At 27.9% G+C, this 23,222-nt stretch overlaps 2 protein-coding genes across 3 annotated transcripts in view; both read left to right on the top strand.

The window, feature by feature from the left end:
• The first annotated feature begins 211 nt into the window (after positions 1-211).
• On the top strand, positions 212-2,719 carry LOC123293282 (7-methylguanosine phosphate-specific 5'-nucleotidase). 2 transcript variants are annotated; one of them, XM_044874047.1, is made up of 6 exons: positions 212-479; positions 549-708; positions 1,989-2,051; positions 2,111-2,240; positions 2,305-2,538; positions 2,598-2,719. In XM_044874047.1, exons 1-6 carry the CDS (start codon positions 266-268, stop codon positions 2,703-2,705), a joined length of 909 nt encoding a protein of 302 aa, XP_044729982.1. In that variant the 5' UTR covers positions 212-265; the 3' UTR covers positions 2,706-2,719. The 2 variants fall into 2 exon arrangements, with proteins under 2 accessions (XP_044729982.1, XP_044729981.1); XM_044874046.1 differs by having other exon boundaries at positions 219-485.
• Positions 2,720-5,782: 3,063 nt separating this feature from the next.
• Positions 5,783-23,222, top strand: part of LOC123293161 — a 70,155-nt gene continuing 52,715 nt past the window's right edge. The window contains exons 1-11 of the mRNA XM_044873886.1: positions 5,783-5,891; positions 7,028-7,133; positions 7,196-7,446; positions 8,516-8,690; positions 9,098-9,266; positions 9,343-9,537; positions 10,388-10,541; positions 10,746-10,864; positions 13,750-13,829; positions 14,520-14,679; positions 14,839-14,924. Of these exons, the coding sequence (XP_044729821.1) occupies positions 5,798-5,891; positions 7,028-7,133; positions 7,196-7,446; positions 8,516-8,690; positions 9,098-9,266; positions 9,343-9,537; positions 10,388-10,541; positions 10,746-10,864; positions 13,750-13,829; positions 14,520-14,679; positions 14,839-14,924 (1,589 nt within the window). The 5' untranslated portion in view covers positions 5,783-5,797. The remainder of the gene's footprint in view (positions 5,892-7,027; positions 7,134-7,195; positions 7,447-8,515; positions 8,691-9,097; positions 9,267-9,342; positions 9,538-10,387; positions 10,542-10,745; positions 10,865-13,749; positions 13,830-14,519; positions 14,680-14,838; positions 14,925-23,222) is intronic.

Here is a 23,222-nt window from a genome sequence, read left to right as displayed (position 1 = left end):
TCGACGTCAGTCATCACTATTGTTTATCATCTAACATATTAAATGTAAGTAAAATGACATGGCTTACCATACACTTAAAATTATAAATAATTTTTAATCAGCAGATATCAACGTGTGATATACCTTATACAAAGGTCTCTCTCAATGTATTGTTTGTTACACATGAAATTGGTATTATTCAAATATAAATATGTAGGTACCGACTAGACGATTCAAACAAAAAATTTCAGAATAGAGCCACACTTCTTACAACAATTAACAAGGAATGTTTTTAAATTTGTGTAAAATGGCTGAACAATTATTATTTAAAAGTATGTCGGTTTTAAAATGTCCCAATGTTTTTATGAAAAATTCGACTGAAGTTGAAAAAAAATTACTAGCGTTCATCCAAGGAGGTGTAAACCAGTTGCAAATTATCACAGATTTTGATGAAACGATTACGAAACAGAAACCTTTGAGTGGGAAAAGTGTATTAACAAGTATCGGTAACACCAATTTTCAACTTTTTAAAAATATTATAATAAAAGGCTTGTTGTTTATTTTAATAGGCGTATTACATGCTTGTCCATCACTTCCCGATAGTTACAAAATTCAATCAAAAGCGTTATACGATAAATACCACCCTTATGAATGTGATCATAAATTAGATAAAACAATAAAAACAAATATTATGTTAAAATGGTGGGAAGAGGAAAGTGAAATTTTAAAGTATGTATCATAAAATTTTATTAATAATATATTATCCAGTCAAATTAGTCCATAAAATATAAGTAAGGTTACAAAAATTCCCATAGAGCTAAAAATTGGTATGAATGTTCAGAATACTATTATAAATGAATTGTAAAAAGTCCCCACCAATCCCCCTTTTATTTAAAAAAAAAAATTTATTGAGGGGGGAAGTTTGCAAAAATAGGCTTTCCGCGTTTTTCAGCAAAACGATGAGTTTCACAGCAAAAATAGTACAGACAAAAATTATAGATAATCCGATTCTCTACCAAAAGTGTCTTGCCACCTTTTTTCATAAGTATTGCCGTTTTCGTGATATAACGGTTCAAAGAATTGAACAAATTATTTTTTCGTAATATATTTTTGAACCGTTATACGAGTAATAATATGAGGACTTATTTTTGATGAATCAGCTTCTTCTTCTTGGCGCTGTCTTTTCACAGCATCAATGCTACTTTTTCGAGTATAATTTTTTCGACACTGCACATGAATTTTTACAGATGTCTGGTCTTTCAGGTACTCCGAAAATTCACCACCTCTTTCAATACTTACGACTAACAGTATTTTGTGGAGTATGAGACCTTTGAAACGAGGCAGGTATACGAGCATCACCACGCTGATAATTGAATGGAAGACAGATGTTACTCAGGCCATGCTACTAAATAAAAATAGGGACGGAGTACTTGACGTTGATTTATATTCTAAAATTTCTATGTATAAGATATAGGGACTCATATTTTTACTCGTATAACGGTTGAAAAATGTATATAAACGTGCATATTACGAATAAAATAATTTTTTCAATTCTTTGAACCGCTATATCACGAAAATGGCAGTACTTATGAAAAAAAAGGTACAGAGATACATTTTGTAGCAAATTGAATGATCTACAATGTTTGCTGAACTATTTTTGGTGTTAAACTCACCGTTTTGCTGAAAAACGCGAAAAACCTATTTTTGCACTTCCCCCCTCAATAAATTTTTTTTCACAAGTGGCATTGGTGGGGACTTTTCACAATTCATTTATAATAATATTCTGAACATTCATACCAATTTTTAGTTCTATGGGAATTTTTGTAACCTTCAACAGTAATTTGACTGGATAAATACTTTAGAATAAATTACGTAATGTTGTATGAAAAGATATCAAAGAATCTTTGCTTCTTTGCACACGGTAGGTAAGAACGCTGTTTCACCAATCTTATTATGTATTTCATTTTATTTTTGAATAGTTAACTACTTTGTATATTTTATTTTTAAAGGAATATTTTTTTGCCACAACAAGAGTTTGAAGACGTCGCTCAAAATTCATATGATAAACTAAGGTAAGACTTTCGTTTTTTAATAACGAAAATTAAATTAATCTTAAAATAAATTTTTCTAGGGATAATACTTTTGAAATGTTAAATTATGCAAAGGAACACAAAATACCTGTCCTTATATTTTCAGCTGGTGTCGGAAATTCCATCATTGCCATATTAAAAGTTAATAGACTGATGTTAAAAAATATCACGGTAGGTAAATATATGCAAATGTGAAGTTTGGCTATAAAAAAAAAGACATTAATTACTTTTTCAGATTGTTTCCAACTTCCTAAAATATAAAACAGGAGATATTATCGATGGATTTCAAAACCCTCTTATTCACATTCTAAACAAAAATGACTACATTTTAAAGAATTCGAATCATTATCAACAAGTATATGAAGAGAAACCCAATATTTTATTATTGGGAGATGCCATAGGTGATGCTGAAATGGCTGCAGATAAACCAAAGCAAACTGTATTGCGTATAGGTTTCATAAAGGGAAATGTAATATTTCATTTGGTTTTCACATTGACATATAATAATCTGAATTTTTTTATTTTTAGGATAAACGAACAATTGAATTATTTTCTAATGAATTCGATATTCTGTTAATTGATGACCAATCTATGAATGTTCCGCTTGAATTATTGAAATTAATTCCTAAAAAATAATAAAATGTAAAATAAAGTATTATTAAATTTATGAAGTATTGGTGTAATAATGTATTTTATTATATTTTTATTATGATAAAGATAATATTAGAGTTGAAATTTTGCGTTAGTTTCTTTTTTAACAAATATTTACTAATGTTTTAAGTGTTTTCTTTTTTTAAGCATAATTGGCGCTCACAATTCGTTATGTTCCGAGTTGATCTTGTTATTTCAAACGGTTCAAACCCAACCTGACTTGGGATGAGTCTGTACGGCTTTGCTTTTTCTAATTAGTTCGCATTTGGTTCCGTACCTATTCATTCGATTGAAATCCATTCCTAATATTAAATCGTAATGAACGTGAATGAATCGAAAAAATAAATTTAATATTTCTATTTACTCTGATTGAAATCTATTCATTTTGAGTCCGTCAATTGGCGTAATAATTTTTTATAAGATATCTGTTTATTTCTAAATTAAAGTTAACTTACCAAATTAATTTTTGTAAAAATTATTTTTCAACGCCTAATATAAAATAAAAGTTAAAATTTATTTACCTAGCAAAAAATAATACAAAGTTTTCGAGTTATTCACCTAAGCTGCAATATTTAGTGTATCAAACCGATTTACAAAAATCATTCATCTGTGTAATATGTATTGCATATGTTCGAATTGATGTTTAAAAATCGAAATAATGAAAGAATAATCGGTAGCCTAAATACATAGTATAGGCGTGTACTTTTTTTATAGACACTTGGTTTGATATCGAAATAATGGTAAGAACAGATACTGTATTCTTTAACAATAGCCAATAAGTCACGATACCGTAGAAAACTGTGCTGGTCAGTATTCAGTATTACGAACAAAATATTTAAAGTACTTAAATGAATGCATTTAAGCATCTTCAATTACTTTTAGGCGAGTGTACTACGGTTCTACCTTTGCCATTTGATACCTGAGAAACATCAGCATAACTTTATCTACAGGCAGCGGCAGTGTTAACAATTATAATTAATATGACGGTAAAATTGATCACTGTCGTCGCTTGGATAAGAATGAAGTAACCGACTCCATTCACATCATAAATTCAATTGTATACGGATGTATTTGAATAAATAAAGATTAAAATTAATGATGTGGGTGGCTTCTATTACAGACGTATATGCCAGAGAAACGGAGGTTAAACTCCATTATTATTATAAATTAATGCAAGCGTTTTTTTTTTTTTTTTTTTGAACGCAAATTTATGAACAAAATATTTAAGTAATGGAGCTACTCGGAAATATTATCACATCAAAATCTCACAAAAATTATTCATTAATTCATTAGAAAAATCTACATTTGTATGTAATGATCGTTTTCAACAAATTATTAAAAATAAATTATACTATAAATTGCTGAACTTTTGCCTGTTGTTCGAACTGGTACAAACCTTAAAATTCATAAAAGAAACTAAGTCGGTATAATCTACATGGAAATCACCAGACGAATTTTTGAAGATAGTCAGACTTCTTGAAATATCGAATATTTAACGTATGTCTGCGTCACAAAATGTGCACGTGTTTTACCATTCTAAGTGATATAGCTATAACATCATATGGTAATATCACTTAGAATGCGTACAATGATATTACTATATGATATGTTATAGTCTTATAGCTATATCACTTAGAATGGTACAACAAGTGCACATTCTGTGACGCAGATAGTCAAAAACGTTAAAATAGTCAAAAATTAACTCAATGTTCAGTCATAGTGAGTGTATTGTCCAAAATAAAATTATAAATTTCGCAAACAGTGAATGTGAATGACTTTTATATACACTAACAAAATTTTAAAAACGTGCAAAACAACTCAGCACATGCGCACTTATGTACCTTATAAACCGTGCATGCGCAAATGACTATACAAAAACATAAGTGAAGCCTGCAGCTGCGTGCTGGTTTCAAAAAATAAGGTTTTTGTTTATTTCAAATTTAATTTCTTTTCAGCATTGAAAATCTTTTTATTAGGTAAGTTGAAAAATAAAATAAATTGGTAAAGTAATCTTATTTGGATATAGTACTCGTTCTTTTTTTACGACATTATTTCCTATTGCTTAAAATAAGATCAAACTTTGAAACCATGCTAGTTTATACCATTTTATAAATCGTTAACGTAACAATTGGTAAAAATTTCATACAAGAATTTTTGTAACGAAAATATTTGAATTCTAGAAATAAAATATATTTTTTAACAGATACCTGCTTCTCGAGAGAAATGGACAAGTCCAAACTGCAAATTATTTTAATAAGTCATGTTCATTATTTCAATGTCAATCGTGTATTTACATGCTTTCTGTAGCGCTTGTTTACTAGTTAAATGATTCTTCCCATTGATTACAATTAGTTTTAAATAATTAATAATCACTTAATTAAAATCAGTTTTTGCAAATTACTATCAATTAAAGCCTAGATGTTGAAGAAATGAAATTAGTATAATTCAACGTAGAAAGGGATATTAAAGTGTTATATTGATATCTTATCGATAATAGATATTTTGATAAACTGAAATAAATCCTTATTTTTGGCATTTGTTGATACATTTTTCTAAGTAATTCAATAAGTAATTATACCTATTGTATTTAAGTTCTCGGTAATTCAAATTAACTCATTGTTGATTATACATAGTTTCGAAGTTACTATAATAAAAAAAATAGTTGTTTACCTGATAAAATATTGAAAATTGGAAGTTGATTATATAATTAAAGTAAATTATAATTTTGGAATCACAGAAGTATCGGTAAATATAAAGGTAAACACTATTTTCGTCTAAAAAAACAAATGTTTGTGAATTCAGTTAACATCTGAACATTTTTGACATCTTATCACTAATTTTACTAATAAAATTTTTATCAATCATAGTACTTATTTTTATCAAGGTGAAAACACTATTTGAAGGTAAATTATTAGTAGAAAAATTGCCAATTGAGTAAATGTTTAATAAAATTATACAAATAATATCAATATTTTAATGTTTGTTATATAAATTTTTCCGATTATGTAATTAATTAAAAGTGTTGTGTGTTGTTAAGTTTATACCGTTTCGTTTGATTAACTTTATAGTTTAAAAATATGTTTTCTGAAGAATTTAATAATAATAAAAAAAATAATGATTGCGACGAAGAAAATTTGGATTGCGAAAATACAGCAGATTCTGATATGACTGGTAAGTGAAACATAATGCTTATACTGACGTAATTCTATATAGCCATGAAAACTAAAGTTTTATTGATGTTGTTACAAATCCTACTCAATTCATTAAAAGTTTGGGAGTCTCAAAAGTCAAAACAACGATTAATTGGAAATAAAATTAAATATAATACAGTAACCTGGTCGTTTGAAAGTACGGGGTGATCTGCATCCGGTAGTTTCGATTTTTGCAGACTTTTTTATGATGTTGGTCTAATGAATAATCCAAGTTTGTGACATCGAACGCCGAACGCAACTTTGTCAAAAATCGAAAAATCCGGGAAAATTTTGGATTTTTGCTATTATAACCCTCAAGGACTTGATTAATCTTTTTCACATTTTTAAAGTAGACTAAATTTGCTACATTTGCTTAAATTTTTCTAATTGATGAAACTAGAATGAAATCTTGTAATTCGCTTTATTTTTTAACCAATATTATGGTTTTTTATTTTTAAGTTTACAGTCAGTGACCTCTAAATAAGTTGCCTTAGCTGCGTTTACAGCTGAGATTAGTGCTCAATTAATTTAGCTTGAGTGCTCATAGTTAATTATTGCTCATTAGTCCAAAGATGAAGCAGGTGCATAAGGTTTCATTAAGAACGCAGATTTAAGATATCAATGCATTTTTATCTTCTACTAATATTATAACAATAAAAACGAAATTGTTCTTCCTTATTTTCGAATTTGCAGAAAATTTTTACCAATTTTCAGTTTAATTGTATGGGTAAAATTTTTGATCAAATGTCTCCAACACACCCTAGCATAGTATATTTCCAACTCTTTTCTAAATAAGTTAATTAATAATAATCTCATTTCGGATAGGATGATTTGAAAAAGCTTCAAATATGCAGTTTTTTCGAAATTCTTTCTTCTATGCCTCAACGGTTGTTACGAACATTTACAGCGCTTGTGTACATATACAGGATAAGTTTGAGGCCCTCTTTCGCCCTCTCTATTCTAAAAAATATTTATAAAGCAGGATTTTTTTACATAATGAATTCTAAAAATTGGATCTCAAAATGCTTTGTTTACAAAAATTGAGTTATTTGTACCCTCGAATACTTATATTTTACTTTAAGACTCCAAATTAAAACATTTTTAATTATTTTACAGAAGGTCACTTTGAAAGTATTTTCGTTAATTGTGACGTAGAAAATACTGGATACGTATGTGTGTCGACATTATTAAAATTCATGGAGCCTTTTTTACAGGAAAATTTGTAAGTTTCATAATATTTTCAAATTTTCAAAACATTACGGTTTTTTTTATTGAATTGTATAGGGATGAATTAGAGAAAATAAAATCATTATTGGATCCAATTGGAATTGATCCAAAAATCGATAAAAAGAAATTTTGTTCAGAAATGTGTAAGTGGACGGAACATAAAAAATTGGAGGAATCCACTTCTCCACAAAGTACACCGAGATTAAGTACTAGTAGTAGGACTTCACCACTCAGTAAATTTTTACAATGCAGTTTTGAACAGAACTTGAATACGACGTATAGTTGTGGTAGTACACCATCACCTTTAAGTAAGTTTTTCTTTTGATCTATAGGTCTTGTTGTATATATTGATTGATAATAATTTGATGTAATTTGATGCTCTTTGCGGCCTCTTTGTATTTCATCCTGTGTAGATATACAGGCTGTAACTTGAAGGCTTATAAAAAATTTAACTACTAACGAACTCAGTAAAATATTTAAAAAAGTTTATGGAAACACTAGCAGTTCAGTTACCCAAGCACTTTGCTGGGAAATTTCAACTTTAAAAACAATAAGTTATCCCTCAATTTGTTCATAATTGCATGGGCCTTAATTTTTGGTAAGGAACCCGAATTCTTTTTTTAAAATTATCTAAGTTATTCTTTAATATTCCATAAGATACATCTTTACCAAACTTCACATAGATATGTCTTGTAGTTCGTTTTTATGATTACTCCACAGCAAAAGGCAGACAGACTGTATTCTACCATTCCATTTTTATCTGTGTGTCTGCGGCTTCGTAGATCCTAAACGGATGAACCGATTTTGATTTATTTTGTTTTGAAAGGTAATTTGACGGAGAATGTTCTTATAGCTATGTTTCAAGAAAATCGGTTCAGTTTGTAGAGATCTACAAGGAAAAAAATCGCATTTGTTGGGGATTATTAAATTTTGTAAATTTCACTTATTTTTGTTAAAATCGCCCTACCTATTAGTACTAATATACATATTTATGCAATAATGTAAAAAAATTAACGATGTTACATACATCGAAACTTTATGTTATCAGTCCACCATTGGATTTTATTTAAATAATTATGTTATCGGGTAAAACAATTTAAAAAATAAATTGAAAATTTATTTCGATTTTATATTGAAAAATATACGGATCCATAGTTCTACAAGATTAGTTTTCTTTTACATTATTATTGATATTTTATCGCAATTGTTGAGTAGATATTTCTTGCGTTGTACCTGTATACAGAGGTCAATTTTACTAAAAAAACGTGTGTTTTGAATGTTTTTGCAATAAACATTTTATCTTCAAATATTAAATTCCATTTATACCTTTATTTATAAAAAACATAATAAGTGTATAAAATTTCAAAAATTTTGCAGCACATCATTATTTTGAAAGGAGCCTTGAAATACAAGAAGAAATTGATAATTTAAAACAACAAAATCGTAAACTCAACGATGATTTACAAGATTTACAATCGCAGTTGCTTTTATCAGAAGAGTGCAACATTAACTTACAAGCTGATTTTTCAAGAATTACGAAACGATTAGAAGTGTATGTAGTATATTGAATTAACCAAAATTTTTATATTTTTGAGCACAATTAAGTCTACATTATATAACTCAGGTTTAAAAGATGAGTCCTACGGACTCAAAAGCTAATTGGCCTGTTTTGCTCATTTACGAACTCAAACTCACTTTTTACGACCTGAGTACGCTATAAAAATTTTAGTTCGATATCTATTTGCTTTTTTGAGATGATTTTATACCAAACTTTTTTTCGTATCATCAATATTTCTCAGCGTTACAAACTTGGAACCAAAATTAGTATACCTTGATATTATATATATCATATATATAGGGTATACAAATTCTGTCTAGTAGGAATCAATCATAAATCCCAACTATTTAAAAGTTTATAAATAAAATTTTAAAAATTGGTTTTAATATTATTTTACATAGAGAACAACAATTGAATCAAAATTTACAAAAATTTCAACTTGAATGTGAAGAGCTGCGAGAATCTGAAATATCTTTAAAACGGGACATGGAGCGTTTAATCAACAACAACAATACTTTAAAATGTGAAAATAATCAACTAAAACAAAATTTTGAAGAATTACAAGACGAGGTTGTTTTTATTATTTTTTTACAAATTGTAATTAGAACTAAAAATTGATCGACAATTAATATTAATTAATTCTTAGAAAATACAATTGTGTGAAGAAATAGAACTGTATCGTACGAAAAATAATGAGAATAATCGTTTACTATTTGAAGCTCGATATAAAATTGATGAGCTTAGAGAACAATTAAGTTTGAAAGAAGATAGTTTGAAAGCCGTTGAAGATAATTTTAACACTTTCGAGGAAAAAATTAAAGATTATGAAAATACCATAGCTGTAAGTATATAATATACTATCGAAATTATCGATTTCTTATTTTTTTCCCATTTCTAGTGTTTCGTAAAAGTTTTAAGAGACGGAACACATAATAGATTTGTTTATGTCTGTCTGCTGCTTTTATCAGAATTATCAATTTATTTCACGGAGATACAATTTTCCTCATAATATTGGCTGTAAAAAGCAGTTCTCTAAACACAATGTTAGGTTTGAAGGCCGATTTTTCTATAAGGAGGGTTTTTTGTGGAGTGTGGAATGCTTTTAAAGCTATTTGAAACACTAGCTGTTCGAAGCTATATTTTAAAAATGTTTCAATTTAAGTGTAGATTTCAGATTTTTATTTTCTTATCTGTACTAATCCCTGGAATGTGGCCGTAGCAGCTCCATTACTTTGTTAATTCCTGTTTATGCTTAGATATATGATGTGGGTTTCTAAACATAACTGCTAGAATTGTTTTCTGAATTATGTTCTGAAATTTTAAATGTTGTTGTTAGTAAAACGGTATAGTTTTATTTAAGCTAACTCATTCAAAAAGCTCGAAAAAAAACTTTATATTGAGTGAAGTTTCGAAGAAAAGTTGTTTAACGTACGATAATTTTAAATTTGATACACTTTTGAAGTTATTTTAAAGTTAGTTCTTCAGTTAATATTGCATGTTTTCATTAACTCTTCAAAGTTTAACAAACGCATATTTCAAAGAAAATAGTTAAATTTAGAGTTTCTTTTTTTTTTTTAATGGAAATTAAAGACTAGCTAATGATTTATTATTTGTTTGTGAAAGCACCAAAAAATGATTTTCCCCACCTATTTTGTAAATACAGATAATGCAGTTATTATTAATTATTTTAGTTTTTGCGAGCAGAAAAAGAAAAATGCAAGAATACATCAAAATCAGAGAAGAGTTTCAAGGAAAACATCGATCATACTCAGAATATTCGATACATTGACTCAAATATGAACATTGACCAGAACAATGCAACGATAAACACTTCATATCCATACCGTAATAAAATATTTCGTAATATATAACTATAATTGACGTAACAATAAAATTTGAAGTACCTGTTAAATTTGCCATGTCGACATTTTTTATTTGTCATGTGTTCTTAGTCTTATACCAACCTTCATCATTTTATTGCTATGTCATTAGTTCAATATTTTCAGTATGTTCTAAAATTTTAAAATGATTTTTCTAATTTTTCTTCAGCTATTCAAGATGAAATTGTACGAGACATGCCATCTACCAAAACACTGTATTCTATGGTTTTCGACCCAAAAGTACTACAAAATAATTCATTATTAAATGAACTGAAAGAAGTAACAAGTGTAAGTATAATCTTTTTATCTGTTAATAAATTTTTTGGGCTTTTGCTTATGTATGAATAATTCTTCATGGATTTCTTAAATACATTCAGATAGGAGCTTTCATATTTTATCATTTATTCTTATTTTCGAAGTTAATATACTCTTGCTAAAAAAACTATCCCTAGCTTTTAATTTTTTGATGTAGGTTGTTAATTTATATTTTCTAATTTTTCTTTATTTGGGTAAGTTAAGAAGAAATTTAAGACCTCTGTAAAACAAACAATTACTGGGATAGTGTAAAAGCTTTTTTTCTTCTCGATGTTCTATTCAAAATAACGAAATAAACTTGTAAATGTGTGGTGGATGGTTAATTTTGCCTTTGATTGCATCATTCAGATAGCTAAAATTAAATTGTAGATTCAATAAATAATTACTTTTTCCCTTCTGCTTAATAATTTCTCTTGATATTTTTATTCAATTATCAATATAGGATGAAATTGACTATCATATAAAATGTTCGAATAAAATCAAATGTTTAGAAGGCGCACTAAGCAGTTTGGAAGAAGAATATAATTTGAATTTAAATTCATTAAAGTTAAAAGATGCAGCCATTAAAAAATATGAAGCGCAATCGAATGAATTAGAAATTATAATAAAAAGTTTACATAGTGAAGTGAAAAATACGAATGTTAAAATTCTTCAACAAGAAAATTTAATTTCTGAAAAAGATATTAAAATTCATGAAATACAAAATGAAATGCTAAATTTGATAGAAATCAGTAATAATTTGAAACATGAAAAAGAAATATTAATTGAAGAAAAAAGTTGCTATGCGAGGAAAATAGATGGTATGAAAGAAGAATATGAACAAGAAATCCATAATTTACAAGTTAATTTACATGGTGTTGAAATAAATATGAAATATTTTTCAGAAGATTCACGCAAATATCACAATTTAAAAAATAAATTAGAAACTGTTACCAATGACCTAAATCACGTAATTGAAAAATACGAGGTACTAAAACGAGAAAATTTTGATATGAATTCATCCGAAGAAAACTCTGATGATGTGGATATTGAAAACAAAATATCCAATTTCAAATTTGTAATAGAAAATTTCAAAAAAGACTATGATGAAAAATGTTCACTAATTACAAAATTAAATGAACAAATTGATAAAAAATCAAAAGTAATCGCAGATTTGAATAAGTCGACTTTAAATTCAAGTCGAATTGAAGAAGAAAATAGAAATTTAAAGAATCAATTAAAACAGAAAGAAAATGAATTTATTCAACAATCTCATTTATTGGAGGTTCAGAGAAATGAAATTGAACAACTGAAAAATACATTAAAAGATTTTACAAACTTGACTAAAGAAGTTGAAAGACTACACGAAATTGAAAAAGTGCATAATCAGTGTCCACGTGATTACGTTAAAAAACTCGAGAGTTTACAAAATCAATGTTATCAACAGGAAGTTGAGATTGAAAAATTATTAAAAAATGAGTCATCTAAACATCAAATAGAAATGTTAATATTGGAAAATAATCAATTGAAAACCGATTACGAAGAAATGCTCATTTCGTTAAAACATGCAAATTTAGAATTAGAAACTAAAGTTGAAAATGAACAAAAAGAAACGGAAAAATTTAAAGAAAATGTTGTTTCATTAAAACATTTAGTTAAAGATTTACAAAATGAACTAGTTATAATTAAAAAAAATTATGAAAGTTTACAATTTCATTTGAATGAATTACAAACTGAAAATGATCAATTGAAAATTGAAAAAGAAAATATGATGAAATTTGGAATTCAATCTTTGGAAGATTGCACTCAAATCGAAATTATAAATACCCAGTTACAAGAATCACTTATAAGTCCCACATCAAGTAGAAAAATTGTCGAAAATACTATTTGCAAACAATGTCTGCATTTAAAATCGGAGATATCTAAATATGAAATAATATGTGCAAAACAGCAACAACACTTAGATCAGTTACAATCAGAATATCATGAACTAAATCCCAGACCGGATGTACCACGATTAAAACAAGATTGGTCGAAAATTAATCCATTAAAGAAATCACATCGAATAATTGAAAAACTTCAACACCAACTAGAAGCGGAAACAATCAAGAATGAAGAGCTATGTAAACTTTTGGAGAAAAATAAGAGTGATAAATCTCAAACGGAATTACAAATGGCACAGGTAAAAATTTACTAGTACAAAATATTGCCGAAAATATATTAATTTTTTCAATTACTGTTTATCAATTATTTGAACATTTGTATTAATGTCTTCTCTCATTCAAAGCTGCTTATTGTAATTAATAATGTCTTGCAAATAGCTATTAACATATTTTTGATGTCTATATTTTATCTAACATACAGGGCTTTCAAAAAGTGTCCTCCCCTGATGTAGAAAATTAAAAAGGATATACAGGAGAATTAAAAAATTTGTATTGGATAAACTGGAGAAGTGGATGCTCCGTTACTTTTTGGAAGCCTTTTGTATTTTACATAAGTCAAATGTCACTCATGAATTGAAGATAAAACAGAACTAGCAATTCTTAGTACTCGTAACTATACGCTTATGATGACTAGGGTTAACAATCGCAAAAAATATTATCTATTCTGAAATGGTTCCATTTTCTCTTACGTCCGATCGTATCTAAATTTATAAGGCTCAAAAATATTTTGGCGCCTCGATAATTAAACTATTATTCTCTTTATGTACATGTTGAAGGTGGTCTGTCTCTTTCTTTCTCTAATGGAGGTTTGTTACATGATTTATGATTGACTCATTTCACCGTAAACATGACATCTCAAGAGCTCAAGATATTGAGTGACATTAGATTTAAATTATTGTGTATTTATGATTTTTTATTGAGTATTCCATTTTTTAGAATGACCATGTAGTGAAATATCAAGAAGAAATAGCCAAATTCAAATCGTATTTAGAAGAAACTTCAACTTATTTAAAAAAGTAGGTGATTATCTTTTAATTGATGTATGTTCTTTTAGCCTACGAGTTGTTAACACACTTTTGAGTATTTTAGGTACTCTAAATTTTAGTACAATTATTCCTGCTTAGTAATTTGATCGGGAACAAAAGGACTCCTTGTGAGTTAGTATCAGCATATTAAGCTATATTTTTATTTCCATTTCGGCAATTGTTTAAAATTGTCGTGTTTTTTTTATTTTTCCAGATATACCCTCTGTATTTTTTGTCAATACATTTAAAAAAAATTTTGTTTGTTTTTATTTCGGGCAATTTATAAACATGGAATTTTTTGCGAAAATATTCATTTCATAGAAAAGTTAGGCAAAAACTTGAACACTATTTTTAAATTCCACAATTTGGAATACACAAAATTTATCCCACCAAACTGAGGCTACCCATTGTTTAACAGTTTAAAGTGGAATGGATGGTTAAATGGAAGTTTTTCTGTGACTTTATAAACGATAAACGAAAGTATGAGGAAGATAATGTGTTAAACATTTTTTTTATAACAGCCTAAAAATTAAACCATTATTATATTAATAATCCCTATTTTCCATTCCTTTTTTTTTCTGGTATGGAAATAAATTATTCTATTTTTATGGTGCCTAAAATACCAAATAAAGCATCAAATCTTGGGTTATTCCGGTTTATTTATTTAAATGTTTGTTTCAGTTTGACCCGTAAAATATGCAGTCAATCGACATCAATAGAAAATATTTTTGTTGGCTGGGAAGAAGATAAAAGTACTGTACCATTAAAAAAGGAGAGATATTATGAGAATCATTACTACAATTTTAATCGAAATTTAAGCCGTTGTATATTCTTACTAATGGTTAGTAGATTACATCAGTATTTTGTGTGTGTATTTTTTGTGTTGTTTTATTTAACACGTTTCATAAAAAGCATATGCAACCATATTATTAAAAACAAAAAAATATAATTGTTTACGCCAAGTTTTTACATAGTTTTTTTCTATGTGTTTGTTTTCTAGAACAGAGATAAAATAACCAAAGAAATATCTCATAAATCAACTCAAATGAGTCCGGATTCTTTACGAGATGGAAAAAGCTACGAAAGGTCAGTTTTTTATTATATTATTTAAAAGTTTATGTTTTTACTGATTCTTTACTTGAATATATAATAACAATGAATTGTTAGTATTAAACCTCCTTTTTTGAGATAATTTTAAAGTTTGGTCAGAATGCTGTTTTACTTAATAGTATTATATATAGGCTCAATAATACAAGGTTTATAGGCAGGGCCTGATTAACTGATAAAATTAAATTTGGATCCTCAATGACAATAGATATTATTGCTTTTTTTCAACACATGCTAAAAATTGATGAAATACTCCATAATCACAGAACAGAACAATCGAGTACGAATATTAGAACTAATAAGTGGGATGCGTTACGCTACCTAATTCAATTACGTTCGTGAATATCTCAGAACCGTTTATATTATTTCAATAATGGTGATTAAAAATGACGTATTCGTTGTGTGCGTAGTCATGGTAGGGACAATAAAATCGACGCCAGTGCTACCAGTGGATAATTTTGGCGTTAAAGAGGGCTGTTGATTAATTTGCAATTCTTTACATGTAAATGTTATAGTAAATGACAAATTAAAATTATTGATAAATAACAAAAATAATATTATTTTTTAAATGTAAATTATCATAATTACTTATTTAAATTTGCTAGAAAATAATATTAGATTTTCAATGTAAGTCATAAATGCAATCCATACTTAAAAAAGGGATGTTAATCATATATTTGTAATTAATCTGGTTGGCAATGTTTCGCAGCTTATTACTGTTACTAAATTTTTAAAAAAAATGCTTGTGCCGCATCTTGAAGAATTTTTCGATTCGACATTGATTGGCTTTGATGAGTTCTATATTACTCTTTAAAATTCCCTAATGTTTTTAAAATATTATCCTGTGCGTTTTTATATGTATCATATTTTTTATCGATAGTGGAGTACATATTCGATTACGTTTAAAACATGCTTATTTTTAGAAGGTCAAATACAGGTAGCAAGTAAATGACTTTTTCTCATTTCAGTGCACATGAGATGATACTTTTATAATATTACTATTACTTATATAAATTCATTCTCCATGATATAGTTTTGTTTACGTATAATAATTAGATTTATAAATAGTTGTTTGTATACTGTATAGAAAATTCAATACAGGTATAACAGAACGAAACCTAACCGGATTGAAGTGTGCAAAAATCGGTGAATAGAATGAATGAATCCTATATAAAGTTTTTGAATTATCGGTTTTGAAAATTGAAATAAATTTTGTTAATTACAAAGACTCGAAAGTTAAAAATGGGATGTTTTAAAATTGGTGAATCGATTACAGTGATAATCATTTTGTTATTAATAATAAGGCAGCTGAATTTAACCCAACTCTTCCAATAATTATGTATGCATTTTGCTAAAAATCGATAAATTTACCATAAAACTTACTAGCAAAATTTCAAGACAAAAAATGCTACTGTTAAAATAGCAGGGAATTTTCCCTTCGTAAACTTGAGATGAATATTAGCATAATTCTTAGCAAAAGTTTTGTTTGAAGACATTTCATGCTTTTGGTCAAAGACCATCTCATCTCAATAAAAAGCATCTAACAGTAAGAAACATTAAATGGTGGGGGAATATGACTTTAGTGAAGGAGCTAGGTTGTTTCATACCCTGCGCTTTTAGCATAAAAATTTAAGGCAGATTTACTAACATGGTTAATGTTTTTATTCAGAGTACAAAAATAATTTAGGAAGTAGTGTAGGGAATAGGGAATGGATGACTTGTACTCCCGTTACTTGTATTACAAGTTGATATATTATTCTCACCGATTTCTACATACTCAATCACACCTAGTGCTAGTTATACTTATAAATTCAATTTATAGATAGATGGAAAACTAATCATGGATGAACAGTTTATATTTTGCGTGCTCGGACAACTTTTAATTATCTATCGAAGCTGTGTTAAATATAGTAGTAAATAAATCTATCATATATTATTATAGTACACATGGCTACTATAAATAATAGCAAAAATATCATCTTGAGATTAGAAAATTTCCTAGAAACAAAATACACCACATATTTAACATTGATTTTATATTTTTGTTATAAATTCTTTTGATTTACGAATAAGTCTACAAATTTGGAAAGTGAAAATAGATTTAAGGGGGTAGTTAAGTATATTTATTAAGTGAATCAAGATAAATTTGGAAGAGGAAAATTTACCGTATTGATATTTGGATCGTTACACTCCCTTCTTTTAGAGCGTTGCAATTACAGTCAAACCTGAGTAAGAGAGAACTGGGTAAGCGAAAAACTCTACAAGTGAGAATATTTCAAAAACCTCTATAAGTGAGAAACAAAAACCTGAATAAGTGACAGTCGTTTTTCCTATCCTGACCCTCTATAACTGAGAGTCTCTCTCTTCTACCTCTATAAGCGACAATTTAACATTTGCTAAGTATGACAATAAATTATGTTTATAACTAAATATTTTGAATATTATTAATAGACCTCGATAAGCTAGAAACGAATTACTGAGAAACCTGTAAAAGCGAAAAAAAATTCACGGTCCCTTCAACTCTCTCTTAGCCTGGTGTGACTGTATTTGATAAGGATGATAAAATCTGTCCAAATTTAAAATTTAATGAAATTTTACCCATGTCGAAAACCCTAGGCAATACAATACTCTTCGGAGTACCTAGCGGTGTAGTTTTTTTTTTTTGTCTTCGTAAATCACTGGGATACCCTTTATGTGCGTCTCTTCTCATAAAAATTTGTCCGCCCCCACTTTTTCTCTTTTTAAGCTCTTGTTTATTCAAAAGCCAAGGGTATCGTTAAATGTGCGGATTCTTTCAGCTCATTTTAAAAGCTATTAAAACTTTTATTTTAACTTAAATAGAATTTTATTTTGTTCTTTGGTATAATTAGCCTTTTTGGTTTTACAAATTCTTATTTTTTGTAGTTTATTATGCCGTATTAACTTGAGTCAAGTAAGTAATCCGCTATATAACAGATAGACTACCTTTAAGGAATTAATTTCAAAAAGAAATTTATACTCTCGAAGAACAATAGTATAAATAAATTATTGATGTTGTTAAAAAAATTAAAATATATAAAAATTGTACAGCTTAACTAATTGTTTTTTTTTTTTATTAAATAATTTTCTAAAGTCTAATTAATTGCCTGACTACACAACGGAAGAGTAATAAATTTTACAGTCCATGTACATCTATGTGTGTGTATGGATGTGTGTAAAAAGCACTGCTACATGTAATATATATCAAGGTATACTAAGTTCATGTCCAAGTTTGTAACGCTTAAAAATATTGATGCTACGAAAAAAAATTCTGAAATTTCCATGAGTTCAATGTAAAGCTGAAATTTTGAAATTGTTTTTTGTAATTTAAAGGTGTTATTTACAAATTTTTTATTGGCGTGAAACATTCTTTGATTGTCGTGAAACTTTATAACTTTTTTAAGAATCCTCTTAAATATTCATTGGTGGAAAAAAATTAAAAAGGAAAGCGGTTTTCCAGATAAGAAATTTACTCTATCGATTTCAAATTTGGATATGTTATTTGGTATTCATATTCTATCTGCCTTGGGTGCTTTTAACATATAAATATTATCGAATATAATAAATAAAAACTCTAGGATATTTCGAAATAAATTTCGATTTTTGCCACCAATTTCCTAGATTAGTTTTTAATTAGCAAAGAGTAACATTCATAATAAGAGTAATCACGAGTAGCTAATTCTTACTGATGATGACTACTTGGTAGTCGAAATACGTATTTATAAAATACAAAAAACTGATCTAGGAAATTGAGGCAAAAATCGAAATTTACTTTTAACATATCTCAATTTCAAATCGATAGAGTAGAGGGTATAATCACGGTGCTTGAAATTCAATTGTAACTTAAACCATTCTTATCTGGAAAACCGCTTTTCTATATAAATTTTTTTTTCCACAATGAATATTTAAAATTTGTACGTAACAGCCTTAAATCTAAAAGAAAAATGCTATTTTGATAAAATTGGGTTCGTGAACATTAAATAAGCACAACCTGTCAAAAAAGACTGGTTTCTGAGTGATCTTTAGTTCAAAAGTTTTCATTTAAAAAAAAGTCTTATCTGTCGGCAGCAATTTTAAAATATTTTTCTCAAGTGATAGAGAGGCATTTTCAATTGTACAAAACTTTACTAGCTTTTGGTGTATAATTATAATGGACAAACTTACACTGTTTGAAATCGAACCCGTAACTATTCATATCAAAGCATGCAATATTGTATTTTAGCTCTCGGGTGGTCGCAATATCTCGTGACGTATTACGATATTATCACGGAAAAGAAATACATATTTGCTATAATAATAATATTGTACATATATGTAAATAACAAACAACTCATGGTCATTTTCGTAAACTAATTTATGGTAATTTCTTTTATTAGGGTTTTCAAAGTTAATAACTGTTATTATATACAAAAATAATGAAAACAAAATTGATTAAGATTGCATTTTTTTTATATTGTTAGCATATAATTCTTTTGTTCCTCCTACGACAATACCCTAAATGGAAATGCAATGACAATTATTGTAATTGTATAAAAGTGAAACAGTGGCGGTAAAATTTATTTGATTATATCTTTAAGAAAAAAAAGGTAAATATACATATAAATAAATTATAAGAGACATTGAGGAAATGATTTACATATAGAGAATAAGTTTTTTTTTGTAAAAGAGAGGATTTTTACATTTTAACACATAAAATATTGATTGTTTTGTTATTCTAATTTGACGGGTCATCATATTTGGTTATCGTTAATCTTACAAAAGAATTTGGAATGTTGACTAAATAACGTGACTTTAATAAAATTTTTAAATTTTTAGGCTATATATATGCAGTATGTCGCATTTAAGATGAAGACACCCTTATGCTTCGTATAAAGGAATATCGATTTGAAATTTTGCCCAGTCATACAGGGTTCTAGGTGCATAGTCATATGGGGGTAAAGGTGATGGGTCACACATCACATTAAGATACTAAACCGAAATCAGAATTTTAAACTACTACTACCTACTACAAATTTTCAAATATGGCCAATTGTTAATATTTTGCCTAGCGTCAGAGATGGTTAGAGATATCGAAAAAAAAAAACTATCAGAAAAAGTTGCTTGAAACATTTTTATGTACCCATATAATGATTTTCATGACAAAATTCCCATTTTGAATTTTTTTCATCATTTGGCCTTTGCTCAAATTTATTACAATTGAAATATTTGAATACATAACATTATTAAATTATCAATTTGTTCGGTTTTTCTAATGATTTTTTTGTTGTTGATATCTCTAATCATCTCTGATGCTAGGCAAAATATAAAAAATCGGCCCTATTTGATAATTTGTAGTGGCTGAGTTTAAAATTCTAATTTCGGTTATGTCTTTTAAAAAATGTGACCCATCACCCGTATGATTGTGCCAAATTTCATTCTTATTATTTCTCATTCTTATTATATTCCTATATAAATATCGAAAATATAAGGTTGCCTTCATCTTAAATGAGACACACTGTACATTTTTATACCATGTATATTAGAAATATATCAAGGTATATAAAGTTTAGTCCCAAATTTGTGACGCCTAAAAATATTGATGCTACGAACAGAATTTTGGTATAGGCGTTCATAAAATCATCTATAGAGTCCATTTTGGGTTGTATGTCTGTCTGTCTGTCATGACGATAAGTCAAAAACGAAGAGATATCAAGCTGAAATTTTTGTACCGTGCTCAGGACGTAAAAAGTGAGGTCAAGTTTGTAAATAAGCAACATAGATCGTTTGGGTCTTGGGTCCGTAGCCCCCTTCTTGTAAACCGTTAGTAGTAGAACAAAAGTGTAAATATAAAAAATATTCCTTCTAACAACTTTTGTTTGAAACATTTTTTCGTAAACATCACTGTGTACCCGTAAAGGCGCAAATAACGAGCAAATTGTTTAGTATGTACTATATGGAAATATCAGATATTTTTTTTAATTTTTTTTCTAAAAAATATAAACGTTTTACCTAAAATATAGTTTTCCTAGATTTGAATTTTTTTCATATTTATTTTTTAAATTTCTGTCTTTTTTTTTTTAAATAGTTAAAAAACGATTTATGGAATATTATTTAATACATTAAAAGTTAAAAGTGTAATACATATTGGAGAATATGCAAATCTGCATACTAAACACAAAACTGCATATAATCTCTTTGTAAAAAACAAATATAATAGCAGACACAAAAACTATATGCATCATATGATTATGACATATGATTATGACAAGGACACAAGGGAACTCACTGACAGTCTTCTCTCTCGTTCGTCATATCGCATCCACTTAAAGGCTAGCAGATATAACCTCTTTGCTTATAACACATCTTTCTTACACGCATGTACGGGGAGATGCCTATGCCAACACGTAAATTAACGCATGTCTCAATCAGAAAATCTGTATACCTACTCGGCAACACTGGTTTTATTATTAATATGAAAGTCCATTCATTGTATAAATTTCTATGATTATTTATATTGGTTACATAAAATTGTAAATATTATCATAGAATTAAAATTTAAAAAAAATTCAAGATTATTAGTAATAATCGTATATGCAGAGGAGCTGAAGATAATTACTCTAAATGAGGGAGTTTACAATAAAGGTCAAGTAAATTGTTTTGATTCAGTAGCATTGTAACAGACATAATAAGCAAAGAACACCAGCTGTGCATCAAAATGCTTATACAAATTATTAGAATATTTATGCTTTTGTGTTACCAAACTGTTAGATGGGAAGTGTGTTGGATTATTATTGATCAACTTTGAAACAGGAATTAATTCAATTACTTGAATTTATGAGCGATTTATTTTCCATAAGATTTTAATTTTATGCGAAACTTAAATTTATTAAGGATGTATGAGCATGACAACAATATTTCATTTAAAGGCTCAAAATTTTTTTATAGGTAGACTTATACTCAAAGAATATGAGGTTAAAATTATAATAAATAGATATCTATGCAAATTTTTAAGAAAAAAATCGTTGAAAATCGATATAAATTTCGAGAATGTGGAGACCTGGTCCCGGAATTAATCACATATGTGATAGCTAGCGAAAAACTGACATCACAGCTGAAAAGAATGACCCAAAATTAGTGGGTTTCAAAAAAAATTCCAATAATATCGGATAAAAATTGCCTGTGTTATTAAAAAAATTGAATTTTTGAACTTTATGACGTCATCAGAATCCAAAAAATTTAATTTTGCTCTATCACATCCAAATTTTATTCAATTTTGATAAACCAAGTATGTAATCCTACTAAATTTGGGCCATACTTTTCAAATTTACGGTCAAAATTAATCTAGCTCTATTAGGTTTCAAGATTGTGGAGGTCTGGTAATGGAATTAAGCACATATGTGATAGCTAGCGAAAAACTGACATTACAGCTGAAAAGAATGACCCAAAGTTAGTTGGTTTCAAAAAAAATTCCAAGAAGATCGGATAACAATTGCCTGTGTTATCAAAAAAAATCGAATTTTTGAGCTTTATGACGTCATCAGAATCCAAAAAATTTAATTTTGCTCTATCACATCCAAATTTTATCCAATTTTGATAAACCAAGTATGTAATCCTACTAAATTTGGGCCATACTTTTCAAATTTACGGTCAAAATTAATCTAGCTCTATTAGGTTTCAAGATTGTGGAGGTCTGGTCCTGGAATTAGGCACATATGTGATAGCTAGCGAAAAACTGACATCACAGCTGAAAAGAATGACCCAAAATTAGTGGGTTTCAAAAAAAATTCCAATAAGATCGGATAAAAATTGCCTGTGTTATTAAAAAAATTGAATTTTTGAACTTTATGACGTCATCAGAATCCAAAAAATTTAATTTTGCTCTATCACATCCAAATTTTATTCAATTTTGATAAACCAAGTATGTAATCCTACTAAATTTGGGCCATACTTTTCAAATTTACGGTCAAAATTAGTCTAGCTCTATTAGGTTTCAAGATTGTGGAGGTCTGGTAATGGAATTAAGCACATATGTGATAGCTAGCGAAAAACTGACATCACAGCTGAAAAGAATGACCCAAAATTAGTGGGTTTCAAAAAAAATTCCAATAAGATCGGATAAAAATTGCCTGTGTTATTAAAAAAATTGAATTTTTGAACTTTATGACGTCATCAGAATCCAAAAAATTTAATTTTGCTCTATCACATCCAAATTTTATTCAATTTTGATAAACCAAGTATGTAATCCTACTAAATTTGGGCCATACTTTTCAAATTTTTGGT

This window comes from Chrysoperla carnea, chromosome 2 (assembly GCF_905475395.1).
Source record: "Chrysoperla carnea chromosome 2, inChrCarn1.1, whole genome shotgun sequence".
NCBI lineage: Eukaryota > Metazoa > Arthropoda > Insecta > Neuroptera > Chrysopidae > Chrysoperla > Chrysoperla carnea.
The sequence above is the reverse complement of the archived record's forward strand: the minus strand, read 5'-3'. Positions and strand labels throughout refer to the sequence as shown.

Coding starts and splice junctions, on each gene's coding strand:
- LOC123293282 (XM_044874046.1), top strand. CDS start 266: ATGTTTTTAAATTTGTGTAAAATGGCTGAACAATTATTATTTAAAAGT. Junction 486..548: donor AAGTGTATTAACAAGTATCG/GTAACACCAATT, acceptor TTATTTTAATAG/GCGTATTACATGCTTGTCCA. Junction 2,052..2,110: donor AATTCATATGATAAACTAAG/GTAAGACTTTCG, acceptor AAATTTTTCTAG/GGATAATACTTTTGAAATGT.